Source organism: Aphis gossypii, unplaced genomic scaffold, assembly GCF_020184175.1.
Source record: "Aphis gossypii isolate Hap1 unplaced genomic scaffold, ASM2018417v2 Contig00548, whole genome shotgun sequence".
NCBI lineage: Eukaryota > Metazoa > Arthropoda > Insecta > Hemiptera > Aphididae > Aphis > Aphis gossypii.
Window position 1 is genome coordinate 36,243 of NW_026083154.1, and position 25,005 is coordinate 61,247.

The 25,005-nt window shown below is 27.7% G+C and overlaps 3 protein-coding genes across 3 annotated transcripts; 2 read left to right on the forward strand and 1 right to left on the reverse strand.

Moving 5' to 3' along the window:
- Window positions 1-8,317: 8,317 nt before the first annotated feature.
- LOC126554578 (uncharacterized) lies at window positions 8,318-10,377 on the forward strand. The gene is made up of 4 exons (XM_050209637.1): window positions 8,318-9,070; window positions 9,147-9,369; window positions 9,517-9,777; window positions 10,049-10,377. Exons 2-4 carry the CDS (start codon window positions 9,294-9,296, stop codon window positions 10,375-10,377), a joined length of 666 nt encoding a protein of 221 aa, XP_050065594.1. The 5' UTR covers window positions 8,318-9,070; window positions 9,147-9,293.
- A 150-nt stretch (window positions 10,378-10,527) lies between these two features.
- LOC126554583 (uncharacterized) lies at window positions 10,528-12,483 on the reverse strand. Its single transcript, XM_050209641.1, has 2 exons — window positions 11,947-12,483; window positions 10,528-10,995 (listed from the first exon to the last, which is right to left on the reverse strand). Exons 1-2 carry the CDS (start codon window positions 12,481-12,483, stop codon window positions 10,552-10,554), a joined length of 981 nt encoding a protein of 326 aa, XP_050065598.1. The 3' UTR covers window positions 10,528-10,551.
- A 554-nt stretch (window positions 12,484-13,037) lies between these two features.
- On the forward strand, window positions 13,038-16,723 carry LOC126554579 (uncharacterized). Its single transcript, XM_050209638.1, has 5 exons — window positions 13,038-13,096; window positions 13,167-13,773; window positions 13,877-13,971; window positions 14,025-14,224; window positions 16,543-16,723. The coding sequence occupies exons 2-5, from the start codon at window positions 13,575-13,577 to the stop codon at window positions 16,721-16,723; spliced, it is 675 nt and encodes a 224-aa protein (XP_050065595.1). The 5' UTR covers window positions 13,038-13,096; window positions 13,167-13,574.
- The last annotated feature ends 8,282 nt before the right edge of the window (window positions 16,724-25,005 follow it).

The following is a 25,005-nucleotide window of genomic DNA, read 5'->3' on the forward strand; positions in this document are numbered from 1 at the left end:
ACAAAACTATGACTGAATATTAGTGCTTAATTATTAATCGTCATTAGTATTATTAATATTATTATTATTATTATTATTATGAATGGTGGGGGATGATCGAGTTCTGGAAGTTAGGTGTGAACTGGTAGTGGGGATTAGTGGTGGGGCATATATTTTGTACGTATATAGATGTATAGATATAGGTATATAGATATATGTTTAAGTATATAATATAGGTATAAAGATAATGTGTACTACGAGATAACGGCTGAGCAGTGTACCGGTTGCAGCATCTATGGCTGGGCAGCGAGTGGTGATACGGGTGGCAGTACCTTGGGTGAGTGGTAGGTAGCGGGGGTGGAGGTGGTGATGTGGCGGTGGCGGTGGCGGTGGTGGCCCCCCAGGGACCCAGTTACTACTCTTCTCTCTTAGCAATACTTTCATGCCATAGATAACATGTGGTTGTTTTAGAACCGATATCCGTAATAGTTAGATTAAAATATGTCCAATAGAGCCTTTTATAAAATGCTACAGAAGTGTGAAGATCAGGTGTAGGTAAGCACTGCTGTAAATCAAAAGTATAGCATTTTACAGTTGGATCATTTATGGCCATTATTTTATCAATCCTTTTAGATACGTAGGCTAGATCTGCAGAAGCGTGATGGAAATTTAATTCTTCTTGGAGTATTTTTTTTTTGTTCTTCTGTTTCTTCAACTTTTATTTTCATAAACAATGTATCGCATTTATGACAAGTATCAGTTTTTCTTTCTTTGAACGCAAGCTTTAATTTATGAAACTCATTTCCATACATTTTTCTAGATACAGGTTTTGCTGTTTCATACTCGCGATATAAATCAAACATAATTTTAAGATTTAAATGATTTGGTAAATACTTTTTATCATTTAATTTCTTAGTATAGTGTGATTCATAAGAAGGGAAACTTTTTATATGAGAAATAACTTAAGTGATTTGTTCTTCAGAAATTTTATTTGCAGGACTATGAAGACCTCTTGAATTCTTATCAGTAATACCACATACGTATTTATTTTTGTTTTTCATTACTTCATTTAGAAATTTGGGGGTTTCGTCTAGTATACTCAAGAAACATTTTTATATACATTTTCCCTTTTACCATTTATTTCAAAATAATACAAATAAGTGACTTCCCTAGTTTTAGTAGAGTCTAATTTTCTTCTGCGCGTAGTTTTAGGTTCTCTTTTCTTCACCAATCCACTTATGAATTGAACTCTTCGATCCCGCGTACCTAATGACCATAATTCCTGAAAAATTTTAATTCGTATTTCTTCATCTATTTTTTCTCCACACTTCATTCTACATATTTGTAATGGTTTTTGAATTCTATCCTTTTTAATAATACCACGTGGACAAATATACGCTTTTCCTTTATTCCTTAACTCAGTTCTCTTTTTAAGAAGTTCTCTGGCCCAGGGTCCTACTCCTTTTTTTCTTTTTGACACGATTGTTTCATTTATTACTACCACTTCCATGTTTTATATATCTAATGATTCAATTGTACCATTGGTGTTTTCTTTGTCTAATTCTATGTTAACGAGATCTAAAATAAAATAAAATGTCAGGCTAATAAAAGTATTTAAAGCAAATTTTAAAAGAAAATTATGGGACAATAAAATATTATTTCAAAATTATCTATTTTACAATAATATACCTAGGTACTACACAATAATAAATATCAATATTTAAAATATTTACCAGTTTTACTGTAACGCTTAATAGTTATAAAATGTATTAAAAATAAATAATTCAAACTACAAAATTGTATGCTTATACAATATAATAATAAAATATTTTAGATAATTTCAAACATAATTTAATACTTTTTGTTTATTTTTCAAGAATATCTTATAATTATATAGTTTAACTTAACACAATTATTATTTGTCTCTAATTCATTATCAAGATTGTTTTACTCTTGGTTCATATTTACTGTACATTGCTGTTCAAGTTCTTTGTTAGGATAACTATTATCATCTTAAATGTAATAGAAAATGATACATTTTACACTTATAAATTAGTAATGATTCTATTTTATCAAACTACTATTATAGATAATTCTAAACTATGTATTTTTTTCATGATTCAGAAAATAATATTGATTTTAACTAGGTAGGTATCTAAATCTAATACCTTGATATATTTCTATGCCTTTATATTCTTGAACTTCTGTTCCCAAATTTTCATTTACTTTCATTAATTCATCAAGTTCATTTATAAGTTTTTCATGCTCTTGTTTATTTGCATTTGAATCATCTATAACCATGATTGTGAAGAATTCATTTAAAAAGTATTTGGATAAAAAATTGAAATACCTATCATTGAAATTTTTTTTATTCTTTAAATTCTTTTTCTGTACATATTATACTTATTTATTTATTTATTTATAATAGTATTATACTAATTGTAAGTATAATATTGTACAAAGTATATTCTAATATTACCACATTTTTAAAAATTAATAATTATACTTATGTTATTAAAATTTATATGCCTACATTTAAAGCATTGTTATATGAAATAAACCATAGTTTATTTGATTTAAAATATTATGTAAATAGTTTGTACAATTTGACATTTTGTTTCTAATAAAAGATAAAAAAGAAAAGGTAGATTTTGAGATCTATCTTTAATCTTAATTGAATATACAATATGCCAATACCATATACAAGTATTTGAACAACAATATTCAAATAATTTATACCTCTGTATATAACAATAAGTTTGATGTATTAGATTCTGAACGGAGTGAAGAATGTATTGATTTTACAATGATGTATGTTTTTTTTTTTGTTTTTTTTTTTTTTTTTGTTTTTTTTTTTTTTTTGTGTCTGTGTACAGCATAACTAGTCGAAATAATGCTCCAATTTCAAACAATGGGGGTGGTTTCCGATGTAAAAGTGAATATCCTTGGTGCATTATAGAGGTAAAAAGTTAACATTTTCCAACAGTTTTCAAAAAAATCGAGAAAAACAAAAAAAAAATGACGGAAAAACGGCAATTTTTACGCAAAACCAGTTTTCGACCAAATCGATTTTTTTTTATGGTTGTAATTCAAAAACTAATCACTGAAAATACTTGAAATTTTCACCAAATGTTAATGTCAGTGGTATCTGTATATAGTTAAATTTTCAAAAAATTTTGACTTTTTTTGAGTTATTTATAGACCACTGAAATTTTCGATTTTTTTGAGAAATTTTTTTTAAAGTGTCGATAAAAAATTTTGGATGACCAAAAAGTTTTGAAAATTTAATACAAGGTTCCTTATGAGTTGTTTTTATTGTAGCTAAAAAAAATTAAAAATCGTTAGTCACAATTTTTTTTTATAAGAGTTTATAGTTCAAATTTTTACGAAATCTGTCGAAAACGCGAAAATTTGCAAGTAATTTTGAAGTTGAAAAATCATAAAATTTTTTTCTTTTATAACTAAGTTTTGAAAATTTGGTACAAGGTTCTCCATACATTTTTCTTCAAATATCTGTAAAAAAAACTCTACCGGATTCAGACAAAAAATTTTTATGAGTGTTTGAAATTTAAATTTTTACAAAACCGCGTTAAATAACGGTTTAGCCTCAAACGATTTTTGATATTTGTTATAATTCAAAAAGTATAAGTCGTAGATACTTGAAAATTTTACCAGTTATTTAGATTGGCATTTTATTTACTTGATTTAATTTTCAAAATATTTTGAGTTTTTTTGAGCTATTTATAGACAACTGAAATTTTCAATTTTTCTGAAAAATTTTTTTTGAAGGGTCGATAAAATTTTTTTGGCCCTATCAAAATACTTGAAAATTTTATACAAAGTTCCTCATATATTATTCTTATAGTGATTAAAAAATTATAAGAATACATAGGCACAATTTTTTTTTATTAGCATTTGAAGTTCAAATTTTGACGAAAATTCGTCAAAATATGAATATTTGCAAATTATTTGAAGTTGAAAAATCATAAAATTTTTTGTGTTTATAACTAAGGATTAAAAATACAACACTAAGTTTTCCATAAGTTTACCTTCAAGTATCTATAGAGAAAACTCGAAGCATCATTATAGGAAAAATTTTAAGTGCGTTTGAATTTTAAATTTTAACGAAATAGCGTAACGATAACGATTTATCCTCAAACGATTTTAAATATTTGTTATTATTCAAAAAGTATAAGTCGTAGATACTTGAAAATTTTACCAGTTATTAAGATTCGCGTTTTCTTTACGTGATTTAATTTTCAAAATATTTTGACTTTTTTTGAGCTACTTATAGACAACTGAAATTTTCAATTTTTCTGAAAATTGTTTTTTTATGTGTCGATAAAATCTTTTTGGCCCTATCAAAATACTTGAAAATTTAATACAAAAATCCTCATAAGTTATTATTATAGTGATTAAAAAATTATAAGAATACATAGGCACAATTTTTTTTTATTAGCATTTGAAGTTCAAATTTTGACGAAAATTCGTCAAAATCATGAATATTTGCAAATTATTTTGTAGTTCAAAATTCATAAAATTGTTTGTATAGGTAGCTAAGAGTAGAAAATTTAATACAAGATTTTCCATAAGTTTTGCTTCAAAAAGCTATAGAGAAAATTTTAAGAGTCATTATAGGAAAAATGTTTTGAGCGTTTGAGTTTTAAATTTTTATGAAATCGGAATATTTGTTTCAAAATAGAATATATGACAATATTTAATTATAATATATTATAGACTGACAAATCATCTCCGTTCAGAATCGTTTTTCGTATACAATGATACTTATCATTGCATTCAAATTTAATCTACCCTAGTCCGAGGTCTACCCCACCCCCTAATGTACAGCAGAGCGGTACCCACTTGCCGACTTTTTTAATTATGTTTAGGGCTGGTTGATGTATTAAAATAATGTAAAACATATGATTATAGTAAATAGTTTTTAAAAACACTGAGAGAAAATATGGTATAATACTTGATAAAAAATAAATCAATCTTAAAATAATTTTAAACTAAAAACATAACAAAGATTAAATCTACATTTGCAATTATACTAAACTACTCCTTACAATAATAATCATTATTGTCATTGCTATTATCTGCTAACTTGTTTTCCTCACAATAATGTTGTAACCAATTTTTGACTTTAGTGTGATCTAAAAAATGGTATAAATTGAGTAATATTAGTAAAATATAAAATTAAGTAAATAATATAATATAATACTTACTGTCAACATCTTGAAATTTTTTTAAAGGCGATTTCACTATTCTTGGCTGTTTTACGACTAAACCAACTAGTTTTTTTACTCTACTATCAATTTGTTTTGACATGTTAAAAAATTTAATTAGAAATTATGTAAGTAGTTCAACAAAGAATAAGCATTGACATAATTCTTATTGACCATAATATATCAGTTATATCTAGATTAACACAATTATTTAAGTCAACTTAACCCTTTAAGATCATAAATAGTATTGGAATTGTATTGATCAAATTGATATATGTCGACTTAAATTAAAAATATCATAAATCGTATTAAAATAAGATAACTCTTAAATACCAAGTGTTATAACTTGAAGAGGAAAAGAGTTCGACTTATTCCGATTTTACCAAAAAATAATTCATATTTATTAGAAATAAAATACATATAAATCTCAAAATGTGAAAATTTGACTTATGAGGAGGCCACACCGGCAAAAAACCCGGCTCTAAAATATTTTCACTCGTTCCAAGAATACGGCTTACTGAGTGGTTTTAGAGCAAAAAACCTTAATTAAAATTTGTAGAGAACAAGTTTTTCTAGGGCAATATAGGACTCAATTGTATATTGATATTAATATTTCAATTAATTGTCTAATATTAAAATGTAAAAACACGAATATTCTTAGCTTGAAATATTCAGCTTTGAAAATAAAAATAAAAAATCTAGTCCTATATTGCCCTAGGAAAAATGTCCTCTACAACTTTTATTAAAGGTTTTTTGCTTTAAAATCACTCAGTAAGCTGTAATTTTGGAACTATAAAACTAAGTTTTTGCACAAAAAGAATTTTAATTACGGCAGACATGTGCTGCTCTCGTTTATAGTGGCAGCTTTTGTCCTATCTTCGTTACGACTTCCGCGCCAATGGATCTAAACCGGTCTGTTATCGGCGCGAGCTCATAATATGATATTTATAGAATATAGACTATAATAGTAGATACGTCTATTTATATTATCAGCTATAATCATGATATTATTTTAAATAGTTATCGTATAATAATAATATAAATAATATTTATTATGTTGCTCTATTGACGTCCGCTACTGTCCTTGTGTTGACTGCGTGTTGTATAATTGTATTATACATTTTGTAATTTTGTAAAATTTTGTATTTTTACGTTTGATTAAAAACTACCTACCGTAAGTGTATGTGACAGTGCGTGAGTGCATATTTTGGAGAGTTATCTGTTTTGTCGGTACTACAAAAATGGATAAGATACCAAAAAAACGTAAAACAAAGCCAATTATGTCAAAAAAAAAGTCCATTAAAAGTGTTATGAAATGTCGTTTAGCTATAAAGAAAAAAAAAGAAATTCCTGATGACCTTACAGCTATACATCAGGATTATCAAGTTACTGAAGAACACACAAGGTAATTATTATTTATTATTATTTTAATAAGGAGTATGCCATTTTGCTATGTAAGTCGAAATAGTTCGTGCCGTGATCTTATTCCCAAATGATTATTGCTTACAGGTACAAATGTATTATAAAACAAAAAATTACATTATTTTTTAAATCTGAGGTCTAATTACTCATACTTTAATTGAATTATAGATCGGCAGAAAGTGAGTCTTCGAGTAGTATAAATCATATTGACTCTAATGAATTATCAATATCGTCATCTGGTTTTTCATCACAGTTTTTAAGTGTGGCTACAGCTAGTTTTACTCATTCTAATAGTTCAAACATTGCGTAAGTTATCATACATTTTTTTATGGCATATGTGATACGTACAATGTGTATTGTTATAATATACAGTAAAGTATATTGTTGTATACTCATACATAGGTATACATATTTTTGTACAAGCCTCTTTATATGACATGGTAACTATTGTAGGTACACCTCAACACCATTGCATACAGTTAATGCTAATAATATTGTACAAATTTCAAGTTCTGATAGAGCCGAGGCTGAGTTAAACAATAGTGATGCATTAGTAGACAATGATTATTTAACTCAAACAGCAAGTGTAGAATTTTCAAACCAAGATATTGAGTCCCATGTATTAACTTCTGAAATCGATACTAACAAGTTAGAAAAGTTTTGAGAAAATAAAAAAATTTTAATAATTCTGTTTTAAAATATTAAAATTTTTTTCTATAGGAAAACCATTTTAACTGGTAGACGAATAGTGGATATTTGTCACATTTTTAAACAAATCCAAAATAGTTCACACGATGACAGATTTGGATGTTCATTTGCGAATATGGAATTTATATCGGAAAGTCGTAATGGATTTTTTTCTAAATTTAAATTTATTTGTCAAATGTGTAAGACTACAACAATAATTTCATCAGACTCAAATGAAGAGTTCCGCCTTCCAATAAATGAAGCCGTAACGAATGGTACTGTTGCAATTGGTAAGATAAATATAAAAAAAGCGGGTAAGTGAGTATCGCTCTGCTGTACATTAGGGGGTGGGGTGGACCTCGGACTAGGGTATAGGTTAAATTTGAATGCAATGATAGGTATCATTGAATACGAAAAACGATTCTGAACGGAGATGATTTGTCAGATTAGGATATATTAAATTTAAATATTGTCATATATTCTATTTTGAAACAAATTCAATCATTTAAGTAAAAGTTTCAAGATCATACGTTTAGTAATTTTTTAAAAATAACAAAAATCGAAAATTATTTGGTAGTAAAACGTTATTTTACACGTGTATTTTTAATTTCAAATTAAAATTAAAACTTTAAACACTCGTAAAATTTTTTAAATTGAATAATCCTCAAACTTTTTTATAATTATTCTAAGCTTAACTTATGGACAGCATAGTATTAAATTTTAAATTCGTAGCTTTTGATAGTAAGATATTTATAAATTTTTAACTACCAAATAGTTAAAAATAATCATGATTTTGACGAATTTCAATCAATATTTGAACTTCAAATACTAATAAAAAAAAATTGTGTCTATGTATTTTTATAATTTTTGAATGAGAGTTAGAACAAGTTATGTGGACCTTTCAATTAAATTTTCAAGTAATTTGTCCCAGCTAAATTTTTATCAACATTTATAAAAAAAAATTAAAAAAAATTGATTATTTCAAATGCCTATAAAAAAATCAAAAAAGTCAAAATTTTTTGAAAATTTAACTGTATATAGATAACACTAATATAAAAATTTGGTGAAAATTTCAAGTATTTACAGTGATTAGTTTTTGAATTACAACCATATAAAAAAATGATTTTTTGAAAACTGTTGGAAAATGTTTACTTTTCACCTCTAAAATGCACCAAGGATATCCACTTTGCCTTCGGAAACCACCCCCAAAGTTTGAAATTGAAGCATTATTTCGACTAGTTATGCTGTACACAGACACAGACACAAAAACAAAAAAACTAAAAAAAAAACACACATCAATACATTCATCACTCCGTTCAGAATCTAAAATGAAAAAAAAATGTGGCAAGTACGTAAATTCATCGTATGCGAAAAACGATACTTAGCAAATTAGCAAAGACTGTCAACTAACCTAGGTTATAATAATAATTTAAATACTTATTTATAGTATTTATACATCTAAATTTGTTTAAAAATTAGGTATTGGTCAAACACAGTTATTTGAATTTTCTGCAGCAATTGAAATACCTTGTATGTCAAATACAACCTTTTCTAGACTTCATAGTTCGTTAAGTAGTAGCATTCACAATTTAGCATAGGAGGAAATTCGTAAAGCAGGTGAAGAAGAGAAAAAGTTAGCTATTACTGCTGGAGACGTAGATGCCGATGACGGAATTCCATTTTGTACTGTAGTTGCTGATGGCCAATGGTCAAAACGCAGCTACAAAACAAAATATGATGCTTTATCTGGTGTTGTAAGAATTTTTTTTTTTACTTTTAAAGCTTTAAAACAAATTTTATTTAACTTCATAGTTCATGAAATAAATTTAGGCCACCATTATCGGATACAGAACAAAAAAAATTCTATTTATTGGCATACGGAATAGGTTTTGTATAATATGTAGTCGTGCTAAAACCAAAAATGAAACTCCCACGAATCATAACTGCTTTCTTAACTGGAAAAAATCGGCAACGTGTATGGAAGCCGACGGAGTCGCAGAAGGGTTTTTAAAAAGCATAGAGTTGCACGGTTTGAAATTTAATAAGCTTATCGGTAAATTGTAGTTTGTAACATTTATACAATAATCCATTTCATGATATATAATTATATATATTCAGAAAATCAGAACACTAGCGAAAAAATAAATACTTACTATACATATATATAAAAAAAAAATGAATGTTATGAATGTTATTTTAGGAGATGGTGACAGCAGTGTTACAAAAAGGTTATGTGAAATATTGCCGTATGGACCAAATTTTCTAGTTGAAAAAATTGAGTGTCGTAACCACCTGTTACGCAATTATATACAAAAATTAACTGCAATGGCTAAGAAAACCAACTACCCCATCGATTTAAGAAAATTTGTTTTAAATAATCTAATGAGATTTCGCACCGCTGTTGTAAAAGCTATACGATATCGTAAAAATGAAACAACTTCCATAAATACTAAAATTACGGGTAACCATGATTGATATTAAATATAGCAATTATATATTATATTAACATTTAAATAAATAAAATAATTGTAATATACATATATTATGTAAATTAGCTATATGGATAAAAAGTATATAATTAAATGGTAAATTATAATGCCTGGTCAATATTGTTTCTTATTTAATTTATGAATACAGTTGTCTTATAACAAAATAATATGTAACTTAAACTTAAGTTAGTTTCATTCGTTTTTGTAAACTATTTTATTTTTGTAATGATTGCGTATGTTTAGGTTTATCAAAAGATTTGTTAAACAGCCCGTATCATGTTTTGGGCCAGCATTCGAAGTGTGATACTTATTTTTGTAATAAGAAAAATCTTAACGAAGATATTTGGGTCAAACATGCCGAAATGAGTGGAATGATGATAGAGATGAATAATATAGTCAATAGATTAGTTATAAATTCAAGTAGTCTGATGGTAGATGTTGACAATAACATATGCGAACAATTTAACAGCCTAATTAATAAATACATTGGAGGGAAAAGGATAAATTTGTCACAACGCAACAAATATAATACAAGAATTGAAGCTGCAGTAGTAGCGTTTAATATAGGGTGACCAGTTTTGCAAAAAAAAAAAACGGGACAAACAATTTTTAGTTTAAATACTCTAAAAAAACATATATATTTTTTTTTAAATATTTTTCATATGTTATTATTACAATTTAACAATTTAAAATCAAAATATTTTTTAACAACCTTGCTTTATTTTAATAAAATAACTTGTTTACTTTTATTGGGTCGATGTCGATTGCTCACCATGTTCTTTATTAACTATTGCGTCGTTACTGTACTTTTGCGATGAACTGATTGCGTTTAACAGTTTTGGTTGTGTTAGCAAAAAATCATAAAAATCATTACACGAATATTTTTTGAAATGATTTTTCAAAATTATAATTGATTTTATGGTAGGAACAAGAAAGCGATTTTTTTCGTCCGTCCATAATACATTAGTGATAGAAAATACTCTTTCAATTGCAGCATTTGTTCCAGGCATTGCTAGAGAATATTCTACAATTTTCCAAAAATGATTTATCAATATACTTTTACTGTTTAAAATTTTATAAATAGCACACCATCTTTCTTCAACACAAACATACTTATTCTGCCATTCTTTTAAATTTTCATTTATAACATTAACTACATGGTTATATTCATCAAAAAGAATATCTTCATCCACATTCCAACAGGTTTGTTTATTATTTTGCAAAATAAATGTTAAACTTTTTTGTATATCATTCCATGTCGGACAATTTATCAGTTGTGTCCAACGAAATACTTTAAGTTCTTCAAATGGATTTCCCCACTTTTCAATATACAACAAAAATGTGTCATAAAACTGGTTAGTTTGCTCTATAAATTGTTTTTTTGTGTATTTATTTTTTGTCTCTAGTTCTAAAAGCATCGAGTTTACACTGGAAGTTAAAAAGTTTTGTGTTTTTCTATTTTTTATTTTTCCACATAAAACCTCTAATTCTTCTGATACTTCACATGCAGATATATTGTCCCCTTCTATTCTTTTTATAGTGTCACAAACGACTTTTAACTGACTTTGTATAAAATGAAACCATATTATTGCAACGGGGTCACTAAAAAATGATTTTAAAATGGTTGGGCATTTGTCCTGAGTGTCAAAGTACAATTTTAAAGCTGGATACATTTCAATAATTCTGGAAACTGCTGGTTGTAAGGATAGCCATCTTGTTTTTACACTTCCAAGTACGTTTTTGTATTGTGTATTTGTAAAATCACAAAATTCTTTTAATGCTTCCACTCTCACAGTATAAATATAAAAGTATTGAAAAATTTTATTAACGATACATTCGACATCAATAGGTAAGATATCTGTACTAGTTTGCATAGCGTTGTGCAGAATATGAGCTGCACAACCAATTCCAGAAATGTTAGTCTTTAAATTATTGTTTAAAATCGTAAAAACATTTTTTGTTCCTTTCCTTGCAGCACCACCAAAATTAGTATTACAGTTGTCACCGGTAAATGCAATAATTTTGTGAAATAATTTATGCCTTGTTAAAATTTCCATAATATATGACGACAATATATCCGAAGTTTCTCCTTTTAAATTAGTGAATTCTAGCACTTTTATTTGAACTCCCGTTTTAGGATCGAAATATCGAATAAGAATGGGGACAATTTTTAAATTCTTATGATTTGAAGTGTCAATCATAACCGTCGCAAAATTAACAGCTTTTAGTTCGTCTAATATTTGATCCATTGCAAAAGGTGCCAATACATTCAAAATAATTGATTCACACTTGGTACGCGCACAAGAAAACTTTTTTTCATGTAACTTTTTTATTAAAGTAGTAGTGCAATCCATTGACCTAAAAGAATGGTTATGTACTATAGTGTGAAATGCAAACATTCCCTCTTCTGCTGCAATTTTTAATCCTTCACTAGTTAAGCCAGCTGGCCCTTGTTTAATAAAATATGAGGTTACCTTGTCACTTTTTGAAGCACTAGATAAGGCCGATGTATGCTTTTTCTTTTCCATATGCTGTTTGATATCTGAGCGACCTCCATGTTCGATTGAAAATACTGCCTTGCACACCGTACAAAATACTTTTCCAATTTCTTCACATTTTTTTAGGAAAGAAAATTCAGACTGTAAAGATACAGTGAACGTGCATCTCCTCTTTGGCATTTTTAAAAATAAAATAATGCACCAACTCACAAAAATTGAAAGAAAAAAGACGATACGTAGTGGCTATAATAAACATAAACGCTTTACTGTTCGTACGTTACTATTCGACATATTTTGTTGTTCGAATTTTTGATTGAACTAATCAATATAATAATATCTAAATATATCATCGATTATAAATAGTATTATATATTTTAATTCGTAATACATATGCTATACGACGTGTATCATGCTTATCTTATTTTATTATTACTATTTGTACTGCTCGTCGGCATCGGCACTCGACGTTCGTTCTACGGAAATTTTAGTCTGTTATTTATAACTTTGGTTTCAAGTTTTAAATATAAACTGTTTTATTTGGTTCCTAAATTAATTTTATTCTTTTACAAAAATTCTTAAATTATAATTTAATTATATGAAAATAACGGGATTAAAACGGGACAATCTTCTGAAAACGGGATAAAAAGCGTCCCGTTCGAAGTTTTTCGGGACAACGGGACATAATGATCAAAAAAGGGACAATCCCGTTTTAAACGGGACGTATGGTCACCCTAGTTTAATACAAAACAGTACTTACGAGCAATAAATACACATATTACAAAGAAAAGTCCAGGTACAAAAAAATGTGAATTTTTATTTATGTCTTGTAATTTTTTTTAAACAATTATAAATATAACTTATAGGAATATATGGAAAAGCGTTTTTAAAAAATGTTCAGAGAAAACGAAACAACAATATTAGAAGACGTGAATTATTTCCTCTTAAAGCCCAAAAAAAAATTTCTAAATCAGGTCCCGATGAACATTACGGCCTCGCTGAAGAATTGCCACCTGATAATTTATCGTTGGAAGATTTAGAAATTAAAAAAAATGATTTTATTAAAAAGTTAAAAGACACAAATATAGATAATCTACTTGTTACCTGCTGTACAGAAAAATAGTAACCATACATACCAATCTTTATAGTTATAATTACATTTTAAAATTTCAGTTTCCCTGGAAAATGAGACGAGAAATCAGGGAATATCCCAACTTTGGCATTCCGAAAGGCGCATACGAATAACAGCATCGAATGTGGGCAAAATATGTAAAATGAGGTCTTCTACATCATGCAAAAAAATAGTTCATGGACTTTTGTACGGAAATATTAACTGTAAAATTAAAGCTATTGAGTATGGACGTGTTATGGAACCAATTGCTAAAGAAAAGTACAGCTTAATATTTGGATCATATATAAAACCTGTTGGTCTATGCGTGGATAGTAATATTCCCTATTTAGCTGCAAGCCCAGGTAACATAATTATTATTTTATAATTTTGATAAAAAAAAGTATTAAGTCTACTTATCTACTATATAAAAAGTATTTAAATTTGTAATTTTTTAATTTAATTTAGATGGCCTTATAGGAGACGATGAAATAATCGAGATTAAATGTCCATATTCCGTCAAAGACTACTCAAATATATTTGAAGCTATTAGTGATGGAAAAGTAATATATTTAATCATAATTTATTTTATTTTTTAATATTTTAAACTCTGTAGATTATTTATTGTACTGTGGATGAAAATAAGGAAGTAGTTCTGCTTAAAAAAAACCACGATTATTATTTTCAAATACAAACACAACTTCACGTAACAAAAAGAAAATTATGTCATTTTTTTATTTTTACTGATAATTGGTATTACAGTATACAAGTGAAATATTGTGAACAATTTTGGAATAAAAATATTCAGCCTTTATTACATATTATGTAAGTATATTAATTTTTAAACGAATAAATTTAAAAGTACTGTTGGTAATGATATTATTATCATATAAATCCACAATTTGGAAAAAGATTATTAATAAGCGACATTAAAGAGTCTGACCGAATTATAAAAGAACAAGAAAACAAACAACGCACTGTAAAAAATAAAAAAAAATAAAATTAATTATGGCCAATATTTAAATTTAACCAAATGTTTAAAATTGGCTTACCGATTTAGTTGTTATTTGTACCTATAATTCTATTCTTTAAAATAATAACATTTTAACAGAAATTATACATTAATTAATTTTTTTTTTTTTTAATTTGTTTGTAGCTTATGAAAACCCTTGTGGCCTTGTCCTGAATTTTCTAACCTTAGGTAGTTAAAAATGTATTAAATTTTAATAATATGTGCAACAATTATCAATATTAACTATGTTGTATAAAATGTGTTATACATTATATATTTCCGTATTGGTTTACATTATACATATTAAATTTTATAGGAGTTAAAGTCAACTTATAGGTTGTGAGCGCAAAGTAAGGAGCAAGCACGCCGCGCGCCGCGTGCTTAGAAATACATAGGCGACGTATTTATCTACGTAATGGTCAATTGCATTGACTCGAAACGCTCAACACGACTATCCATGAAATAATAATGTACCTCTCCCGAAACTACTAGTCACGGAGATAGTGGGCGTGGTTACAGGCTATTGCGACAGCGGCAATACAGCGCACAACGCTATCTCTGGAGCGTTGATTACGTTCTCATTTTAGTGTGACGTCCTCTTAACTCCTTTTGACCGCGCACGGAAGATATATATTATTATTAAATAAAAATAAGAGTTCCATTGGTTTTACCTTGAAAAATTAACATAGGTACCTACTTATATGCCTACGACAAATATATCACTAAATAGTATAACACTACCTACGAAGTATTAACATTAATATTTACATAAATATTAAAGAATCGTGATATTGTGTAATGCTGAGTAACATCAGTTTCATTGTAAAAAAGGAATTTGTTCCATTGTTAGAAATTAATTTTTTTTCATTTAGAAAAAAGCACAAAGTAATTAATAATTATTAGTTTCTTCAAGTTTTTTATAAAATACTTTTGTTGATACTTAAAAATGGTTTTTTGCATTGGTCATATAACATTAAATAACACTATTTCTGAATATCACAACATAGGTACTTAAAAATAATCATTAAAAATCTGTACATTTCTCAACTATATTATTTTATTCAACAAAAAAACAAAAACTACAGTTTTATTTATTTTAAAAATCAATAACAATTATTTGCAATAAATACAAAATTACACTTAAAATAACATTTATTCATTTGTAAAATGAATAATTTTAGTAAGCTTTTGACAAATTTTGCATGAATCGTTTAACTTTCTTATTTCATGAAAAATCCTTATGTTGAAATATTTGAGATCAATAGTTTTTATAAGAAAATCTCGGTGGGTTTCAAAATTGAGTAAATCTAAATGTAAGTTTTGATTTACACATTCCATTTGATTAAATATTGATACATCAATATTAGTTTTTAATTTTAGAACTAACATTTCTCGATCTCTTTTGTAGAATGCTACACTTCTGGAATATTTCCGAAAAACTTGTTCTGCAGCCTGACATATCTTCACAACATTTTTACTTGGTTTCTAAAGTCGGCCTCGGTCTTTGATTGTTGCAAGGTTACTAATTTGATGGGGTCCATAGATTTCTTTTATACAATATTGACACTTAAATTTAGTTTCCAATTTTTTAGCAATAAGTCCAGCTATATATGAAGTAATATCTTCGATGAATGGACAATGGACTTAAATTTAATATACTGCTAAATAGTTGTTTATCCGGTATTGAGATTAATAAATTATTTTCCTCAATACTATTTGAAAGGTGAGTCTGTGGAGTTGTAATTGATGTTATTGATGTAGAATCTAAAATTGAACAGTTTCCATATGGTAAAGCTATAATTTAATTATCTATTAACAACCTAATATACGAAGCCTGGAACTGCCTACATGCGGATTGTCGTTATATCCACCACGGCTTCTGAGAGCACTAAAAAATGTCTCTAAGTGATCTTGACTTAATTTGTATGTTATTAAATATGACAAGTCACCTTTTTCTATTAAAACATTATACAAGTCTAATGCATTTTTTAAACTCAAAATAAGACCTATGAATCCAGTTTTTCTTTTTGAATTGATAACTACTTACTAGTGTACCATCTTCAAATTTTAATTGAGCAACATATATTTTAAATTTTTCATAAAATGCTTCATATCTTTTGAGATTACCTTCAGTAATTGCTCCATTAAAAGGTGTATTTGATAATTTTTTACGAGCATTAAGAATATCAAATGCATTGTTAAACATTAAACAGAACTCAGCAGTTGCATTGCATCCATCAAATAACGAATCCTTTGTTTTGGTAAAAAGCAGAGCATCTGAAACACAAGTACTTAGTACTTGAGCAGCTAAACGTACATTCATTTTATGATTTCCATAGTAAATATGTTTAGAAGTTACCTAATTTTGTACCAGCCCTAAGACCTTCTTCTTTTTCTTTTTCATATAATTTTGATATATACTGATACTCCCATTTGATCATTTCGTTTTTACCATTTATAATAATTTTTTTGTCGCCCAAAGTATTTCGAATGAGTTTAATCATATGCGCTGGATCATAGAAAGCAAATACTTTTTCTTTTGTGATAGGGATCAAAAAAAAAAGGTTTTGAATTTGCTAGTTTTCCTAAAAAGATTTCCTCAATCTGCTCCTGTCAATCCATCAATCAAGAAGTATACTATGGGTAGTTTCCAGTAGTCATTCAGGCCAACCACTAGAAAAACAAGTGCATTTCTAGCAAGTGGAAGATCATCTACATCATCTGTATGTTTTCCAGTACCCAAATCAATGTATCCAAAAACGTTATTTTGGGTGTCTACTTCTATATGCTTCTTGATGCACATCTCATCTACAGTAAGGTTGCAATAAACAGGACCAGCATCGCATTTATCTTTTAACACAACAAATGCTTCATGTGTAAATCCTGGTTTACCATTGACAACTGTATACCATTTACGCAACGCTCGAGGATGAGGTAACATGTTTTTTAATGTTTTACGTACGTATGTGTACGCACGTGGTGAATAGTATTGAAGGATTACTGCAAATTTTCTCAACTCTGGGCAAAACTTTCTTTTCTTGCCATTTAAAATATCTTTAACAATATTTTAAAATACATCAGACCACAACGCCTAAAATATATAATAGAATATAAATATTTTAACAGTTATTACCAATATTTATTTAAATATTATCTAATTTGTAAGTAATTCAGATAATATTTAAATAATATTTAATAATAAATGCTGTAATATTAATAAACAATTATAGTAATAACTAATAGGTATAGGAATTAACTATTGATAAAATAAAGACTTGTTTGTCGACATATATTTTTTTATTTTAACTATACAAGTGTAGACATTGTTGCGTGCCAGTATCAGATTTGAATCCAAATGGTTAATTCGAATGAAAGTTAAACTTAATGTCTTTATTGCATATAAGTAAAATACATGTAACAAACAAAATAAGTTGCTGAGTGTCGTGAAAGTGCTCAGTTGTTGATAGCTTTGGTACATCTACCGTTGCTGGTCTTCGGGTTCCCTTATATATTGTGGTGCGTCTCTTGTTTAGGTCGAGTTGTCGCCTTCTGGGTGAAACCAGGTGTCCTTGTAGTTGTTGTTGCAAATTCGGACACGAATTTGAGAATCTGCAATAACATCTCAAATGCATCATTAGTGCACTATAATTATTGGTGCGCTTACTATCCCTACACGTGTCATGGTCATAGTAGCATCCGCATTACCCTCGACAAGAGGCATGGTCATACTAACTTAGCCTTGATATCTCGTAGATATCTTATAGATATCTCGTAGCCCATAACAACATGAACAATGGCAGACTGTTAAAGCCATAGATAATGTATTAACATATAATAAACATATAATTATTATTATATATTATATATTATTATATATTCAGTACCAGATTTATAGGAAGGCGATCCAGGGCCCATGCCCCAGGCGCTTATCATAGAGGGGCGCAAATTTCAAATTTTAAACTCGTCATTTTTAATTTTTAGGCTCACTATTATTATTTTGTGCCCCGGGTTACATAATTTATAGATCCGGTACTGTATATATTTACATAGATTTTAAATAATATATATATATATAATACAACATCAAGTTATAATTATATGAGTAAGGACATTTTAAAAGGTAAATAGATTTTTAGTTACCTTTATAGTATTCGTTGATGACTCATTTAAAAGAGATTTATTCTCCAATTGACCAATAACATCATTAAGAGATTCAACTTTTTTTAATAAACGTTTATTTTTTTGATTTAATAATTTATTTGAATAACTCAATCTTTTGACCGTGTTTTTAACTACAGCAAAATTGCGTTTAGCTTTTCATGGTGTAGAAAAATGATCGTGAGTTATATCACCGATTCTCGAAGAAGACCAAAATTTTCTTATTTTTGAGTAGCCATTTCATCTTCTGAGATTGGATCACTAAAATATTAAGCAAATAAGTCAATAATTCAATTCAAATAATATATTTACTATACATACCGTTTGTGCTTATCAAAATCTGCTACATCAGGAGATAATTCATTTTGTAGAGAAGTTGTACAAACGATGGAATTGTCAATATTATCATTATCAGTTTGACTACTAAAATATTAAACGTTTAAGATAGTACAATATTTAAAATAATAAGTTAATTGAAAATACACACCAATCAAGTACGTCAACACCCAAATCTGTAATAGTCACCGTTTCAACAGACGAAGATGTACAAGGATAGCTATTAGGTGATGCAGACTGTGTATTCAACTACAATATTCACTGAAATTATTGATAAGTATATTATCAAGTCTTAATACAAACAATCAAACCCAAAAAAAATCATTACATTTCAACACATCATTTGTAGTTGACGCAGCTAATGTTGGTAGAGCATTTGACATTAAAACTTTACGACTAGTACTCATAAGATAGTCAGAGGTTTTAAAATGCATGAACATATTATTTTACTATTGTTTTTCAATAGTTGACCTACAGTCCAAGAGAATTTGACCATAAAAATCTCTTTTCTTCAGTTTTTCGGAAAACTGTGAAAAACAAATTGGAATAGTATGAGCAACAAATAAAAAGCAATAAATAAACGAGAATATCATATAAATACAGCTAAAATAGTTTAAATACTTACAAATGAAATGAAATGCTTGGAGCATCCACATTTTTAAGTCCACGGACCACACATTTCACTGAGTACACCATTATAATATATTTAGTAGAGCTAAAACACTATTAAATTGATGAACTGGTTATTAACGAAAGTTAAACTTCAATAATTAATAATTAAAATAACAAAAGCAAACGTATAACAATTAAGACTTAAGTCAACGTTAAACGCACCATTCAAATCGCAAAATGCAAGTGACATAGAATATCGGTTATCACTTATCAGTGTACTGTGCTATAACACGCATGGCAAAACACACAAACCATGGAAGAAAAGATATTTTTTTGCTGAGTAGGATAGAAGATACGATTTTTATATTGCTGTCTCTCTTCTTTATTCGGGACGCTGCCCGCTATGTAACTAGTATACACAGGGCCTATCCATTATGTATTATCTATGGTTGTAACTGATATAGTGATATGCAAGTACTCGGCCATTGATTGTTTTTAAGAAATCTAATTCTCAAGTCATAAACTAGTCATTGGATAAGGTTTTCTCCATAACCCATATAATATTTAAAGGATTCTTTATACTTATATCACTACCTATGACACTATGTTAGACATAGATAATAAAGAATGGATAGGCCATGTTCCCTAATCACACGTTCCCGAACACATTAAGCAAAAGTGTCTTTTTTTTTTATTCCATCAATACATTTTTACTCCCAGCTTTATTCTAATATTCCACTCATTTTTAAAAATGGGAATTATCTAAACTACAATAAATATAAAATGGGTAGATAATAATATGATGTATAATTATTATAAATAGTCAAAATTAAATAATAAATAAACAATGTTTCTATGCAATAGTTGTGCATACGTACAATAATATATAATATACATGTATTAATATTTAATAAAATCATAATAAAAAAAAAATTATACAATATAATAAAATAATAATAGTAAAAAGTTATAATAACGACATAGGTACCTAATAAGTAATATTAAGCAGTACCAACAAATTAATTATTTTGTCGTTATTCATGATTGAAAAGTACCATTTTAGTAAATTTAGCTCTTGAACGGCCTGATTTTATATGTGTATTATTCACTTTTCGAACTTCATGAAATACACGAATGTCTACATATTTAAAAACAATTAACTTTATAATTTGATTCTTGTGTGTATCTAAAAATGATTCCTGATCAGGGCAGTTTGAAAAAAGTTCTCTGTTATACTTGTACAAAGTTTGTTTAATTTTAACCAACAAATATAATTTGTTTTTAATACTGTTGAAATAAGTTGGTGGATAGCTAGATTAATCTTTCTGTTTCTTGACAAACTAGTACTACACTTTTACTGGGGAAGATTAAACCACCCCGATTTTTTAAATTTTTATAGTAAGTAAAGTATTTCTATTATCATCTAAATTATTGGTAACTAGTGAAGCTTGACAAGTAGGACAAGTGATAGATATTAATATTTTTTTTATTACAAATCCAGCAATATACTGTGATGTATCTTCAACAAATTTTGAAATATTCATATAAGATTCAAAATAATCATGATCCAAAAGATGAACCTCTGGTTTCCAAGTATCATCAATTTGTTTCTCCTCTACATATGAATTAATTGTTAACATTTTAGTGTTCTCCAATATAGAACAGTTGCCAAATTCAGACCCAACTATTATGTACTAATATGCGTTTGTATGCTGCTTGAAATTGTTTGCATGTTGGGTTGTTGTTGTAGCCTAGTCTACTTCTGATAGCACTGAATGTAGTTTCTATATGATCTTGACTAATTTTGTAGGTAAGTAAATAATTTAGTTTTTCCTTTGATCGTAAATCATTAAACATTTCTACTGCAATTTTAAGTGACATTATCATACCTACAAAACCAGTGTTTTTATTAGAATTGATAATTTTTTTTCCATCAGAAAATTATAATCCCTTTATGTATGTTATAAATTTTTCAATAAAATCTGTATAAAATAGTATTGTGTTATCTGATATTGATTTGCCATAAGGTTTAGTAGAAAATTTGTTCATAGGCATTATTAATATATTTTATAAATTCTGATGTCGGTCCTGCCTTAATAAATTCATCATTATTTTGCGATAGGTAGGTCAATGCATCTGCTACACTACTACTAAGGGTTTGTGCAGCTAATCTAACATTCATAATTACATTATGAAAATTAATATGTCTTTTTGTAAGTTTAGTTCCTAGACGTAACCCTTCTTTTTGCTCGAGTTCATAAAGTTTCTTAATGTATTCCCAATTTATTTCTTCTCCCTTAAAATTCTTAATAATAACTCTATTATTCCAAGCATTTCATATTAATTTTAACATATGCGCAGGATCATAAAAACAAAACAATTTATCTTGTTCACCATTAAGTATAAATGGTTTTGGATTATCTACATTAAAACTTGCTCCTAATTCTGTACACATTCTTAAATTAACTTTTGCACCATCAAAAGTAACTGAGGACAATGTCACACCAGTTTCACGTAAGAGTTCAATAGCCTTAATTTAAACCATTAATCAAGAAAAAAGCAATGTGCATTTTCCAGTATCCGTTGATACCAACTACAAGGAATACCAAAGCATTTTTAGCTTCAGGCATATTGTCATTATCGTATGAATATTCAGCTCCCATATTAATATAACCATGTATTTTACGTTGGCTATCCATTTCTACATGTCGACGTATACACATCTTATCAATTACAAGATTACAACAAATAGAACGGTCTTTAAACATCTTAGAAGTTGATTCAAAAAATTCCATTGTAAACCCTGGACTTCTATTCACTACCATGTACCATCTACGCAAAGTCCGAGGATTAGGAAGTAAATTATTAAAAGTTTTTCTAACATATAAATAAGCCTTAGGTGAGTAGTATTGTAATGTAACTGAGAACTGCTTTAGTTCTTTTGAATAACATTGTTTAGTCCCAGATAATCCATTTTTAACTAACTTTTCTAAAACATCAGAACCTAATGCCTATAATAAATAAAACAAATTATGGTTTGATTGTAATAACTATTATTTATTTATTTATATGGTAATTACACGGTAATAACTATTAAATAACAATTTTAATAATATATAATATAATAGTAACAATTAATTTAATTAGTTAGAATCAATAAATATAATTTTAAGGTCAATTTAATATTGCAAACATAAAATTTGGTTCAGGATTTTTTTTTTTTTTTTTTAATCCAATCAACTGTTAATTATATTATTCAATTAACAAACGACAGAGCTGGGCAATAATTAGTTAGGAACTTAAGTAGTTATATTCATCTTAATTAGTTGCAATGTTAAAAAAAAACTGAACTTGAACTAAAAAAAATTACTAACTTGCTCAGCTTTGATGAATGATGACATTAGGATGCCCAGTGAAATTTTGAAAATTGTCACTGGACCTCTTAAGTGAAATTCACTGAATTTAGGGTACCTTTAAATAATCAGCAGCAATTTCGGAAAGAAGACTTTTTTTTTAACACGTTAAGTAATCCGTTAAATGAATTAACTTTTTGATGGAGCCTTCTGTTTTTCTGATTTAACAATTTATTTTTGCGACGTAAACATGATATAATACATTTGATAACATTTAAATGTTTCTTCGCCCTTTTTGGAAGTTGAAAAATTCTCAATAGACAGGTCACCAATTCGTGTATTATTCAAAATTGTTCTTTTTTTGGTTGGTGTTGCAGTCATAGAGCAATCAGAAAAACTAGAAAAATAAAAAAATAACATACTCGTAACAAGAATACAAACTTAAAAAAACATAAATTATAAAGTTGGAGGTCTTTTGGAAACCTATAGTAATATAAATTATCTTAAATAAATAATAGATAATAATATTAAAGCTCATGAATGATATTATGATACTTACATATGGAATGACAGAGTCATGTCGCCCGTTTTTGGATTTTCATGTGCTTTACATATAACAAAAAAATAAAATCTTACAGATATTTGAATTTGAATTTAAAATTTTTCCTTTTAAATTTAGTTTTGTAAATAACGTTTAACTAAAATGACAATCATTTTTATCATTCATAATCATAGATAATAAAGATATTATCAATGTAAATATAATATTATCACATTGATTATAAAAATGATTATTAACCACACAGCTGACCACAGTAACCATTATGGTATAAAGCACTTTTATGAGACAGAGATATATCTGCTCTCTAGGATCGCGGCACTTTACGTTAAAAGTATAGGAATGGCCTATCCATCCTTTATTATCTAATCTGGACCCGGGGTCCAACCCCCTGGGTTCACCAATGAATTAAATACACACTGTCATTATTCTACACCGATATTTGGTAATTTAGTAATTACTACATAAGAAATATAAAAAACTTACCTTTTGGAATTCCATTTCAATGTTTAAAAATTGTTCTTCTTAATAAGCAGATTAAGTACTATCGTGTTTGATAGTAGTAACAAAAATGAAATTAATATACACTAGTACATCGCAAAAAAAAAAAAGTAGGTCTATTTTTAGTATGAATAATAATACAATATTATTGAACTAAATATTTACTGATAACGTACAAAATTATATTAATGTCTTGTCTATTGTTACAGCAGTTACATCTATTAAAGGAATACATGCAAGCCCAGTAGGAACAATAGGATCAGTCGTTATTCCAATTTATATTAACAAAAAATCTTTTGTGGTTAAATTCGATATTGTGCAAGACGATTAGCAGGTATATTAAGCATAACGTTTCTAAAATTAAATAAAGTTGTATTAGATTGGGATAAAGAAGTGGTAATAATACCAGAAAAAATAAATAATAATGCGATAATTATTTCGCCGAGAAGTAATTGTGTATTACAGATTAAAGCCGATGAAAAAATCAAACATAAATTAATAACGGTAAAAAACACGAAATTAATGAAAACGTAATAATAGCTAATAGTATCAGCCCAGTCAGAGGTGATAAAATAATTAGTAATATCATAAACATATCCGAGCAACCGTTTATAATTGACCAATTAACCACGAGTAATCTAAAATGGGAACCTTACAACGAAACGTTTTTATCGCGAACGAAGAGAATCAATCGGTTAATAAAATTAAAAAAATAAAATAAACTATTAATACGGATCATCTTAATGAGGAAGAACGTAATAATATAATAGATTTTTGCTGTCAATTTTCCGATTTGTTTTTTTTTTTTTGAAGGTGACCGATTAAGTAGTACTGATATAGTTACACACAAAATTAATACACCGCGTTGCGTTAAACCGATTAACATACGTCCATATAGGTTACCACATGCGTACCAGGACAAAATTGAAAGACAAGTGAAGGAGATAAAAGAAGCGAACATAATACGTGATTCCTTATCACCATTTAATTTTCCGCTGGTAGTAGTAAAAAAGAAAAAGGATGCGGAAGGAAAACAAAAATTGCGAGTGTGCGTAGATTTTCGTAA

What these genes read in the sequence shown, in the direction of transcription:
- LOC126554578 (XM_050209637.1), top strand. Translation starts at nt 9,294, where the DNA reads ATGGAAGCCGACGGAGTCGCAGAAGGGTTTTTAAAAAGCATAGAGTTG. An exon ending in GAAATTTAATAAGCTTATCG is followed by an intron (nt 9,370 to 9,516) that starts GTAAATTGTAGT and finishes ATGTTATTTTAG; the next exon opens with GAGATGGTGACAGCAGTGTT. An exon ending in CATAAATACTAAAATTACGG is followed by an intron (nt 9,778 to 10,048) that starts GTAACCATGATT and finishes GCGTATGTTTAG; the next exon opens with GTTTATCAAAAGATTTGTTA.
- LOC126554583 (XM_050209641.1), bottom strand. Translation starts at nt 12,483, where the DNA reads ATGCCAAAGAGGAGATGCACGTTCACTGTATCTTTACAGTCTGAATTT. An exon ending in CCATTCTTATTCGATATTTC is followed by an intron (nt 10,996 to 11,946) that starts GATCCTAAAACG and finishes TGTTGGAATGTG; the next exon opens with GATGAAGATATTCTTTTTGA.
- LOC126554579 (XM_050209638.1), top strand. Translation starts at nt 13,575, where the DNA reads ATGAGGTCTTCTACATCATGCAAAAAAATAGTTCATGGACTTTTGTAC. An exon ending in CTATTTAGCTGCAAGCCCAG is followed by an intron (nt 13,774 to 13,876) that starts GTAACATAATTA and finishes AATTTAATTTAG; the next exon opens with ATGGCCTTATAGGAGACGAT. An exon ending in AAAAATATTCAGCCTTTATT is followed by an intron (nt 14,225 to 16,542) that starts ACATATTATGTA and finishes ATATCTTTTGAG; the next exon opens with ATTACCTTCAGTAATTGCTC.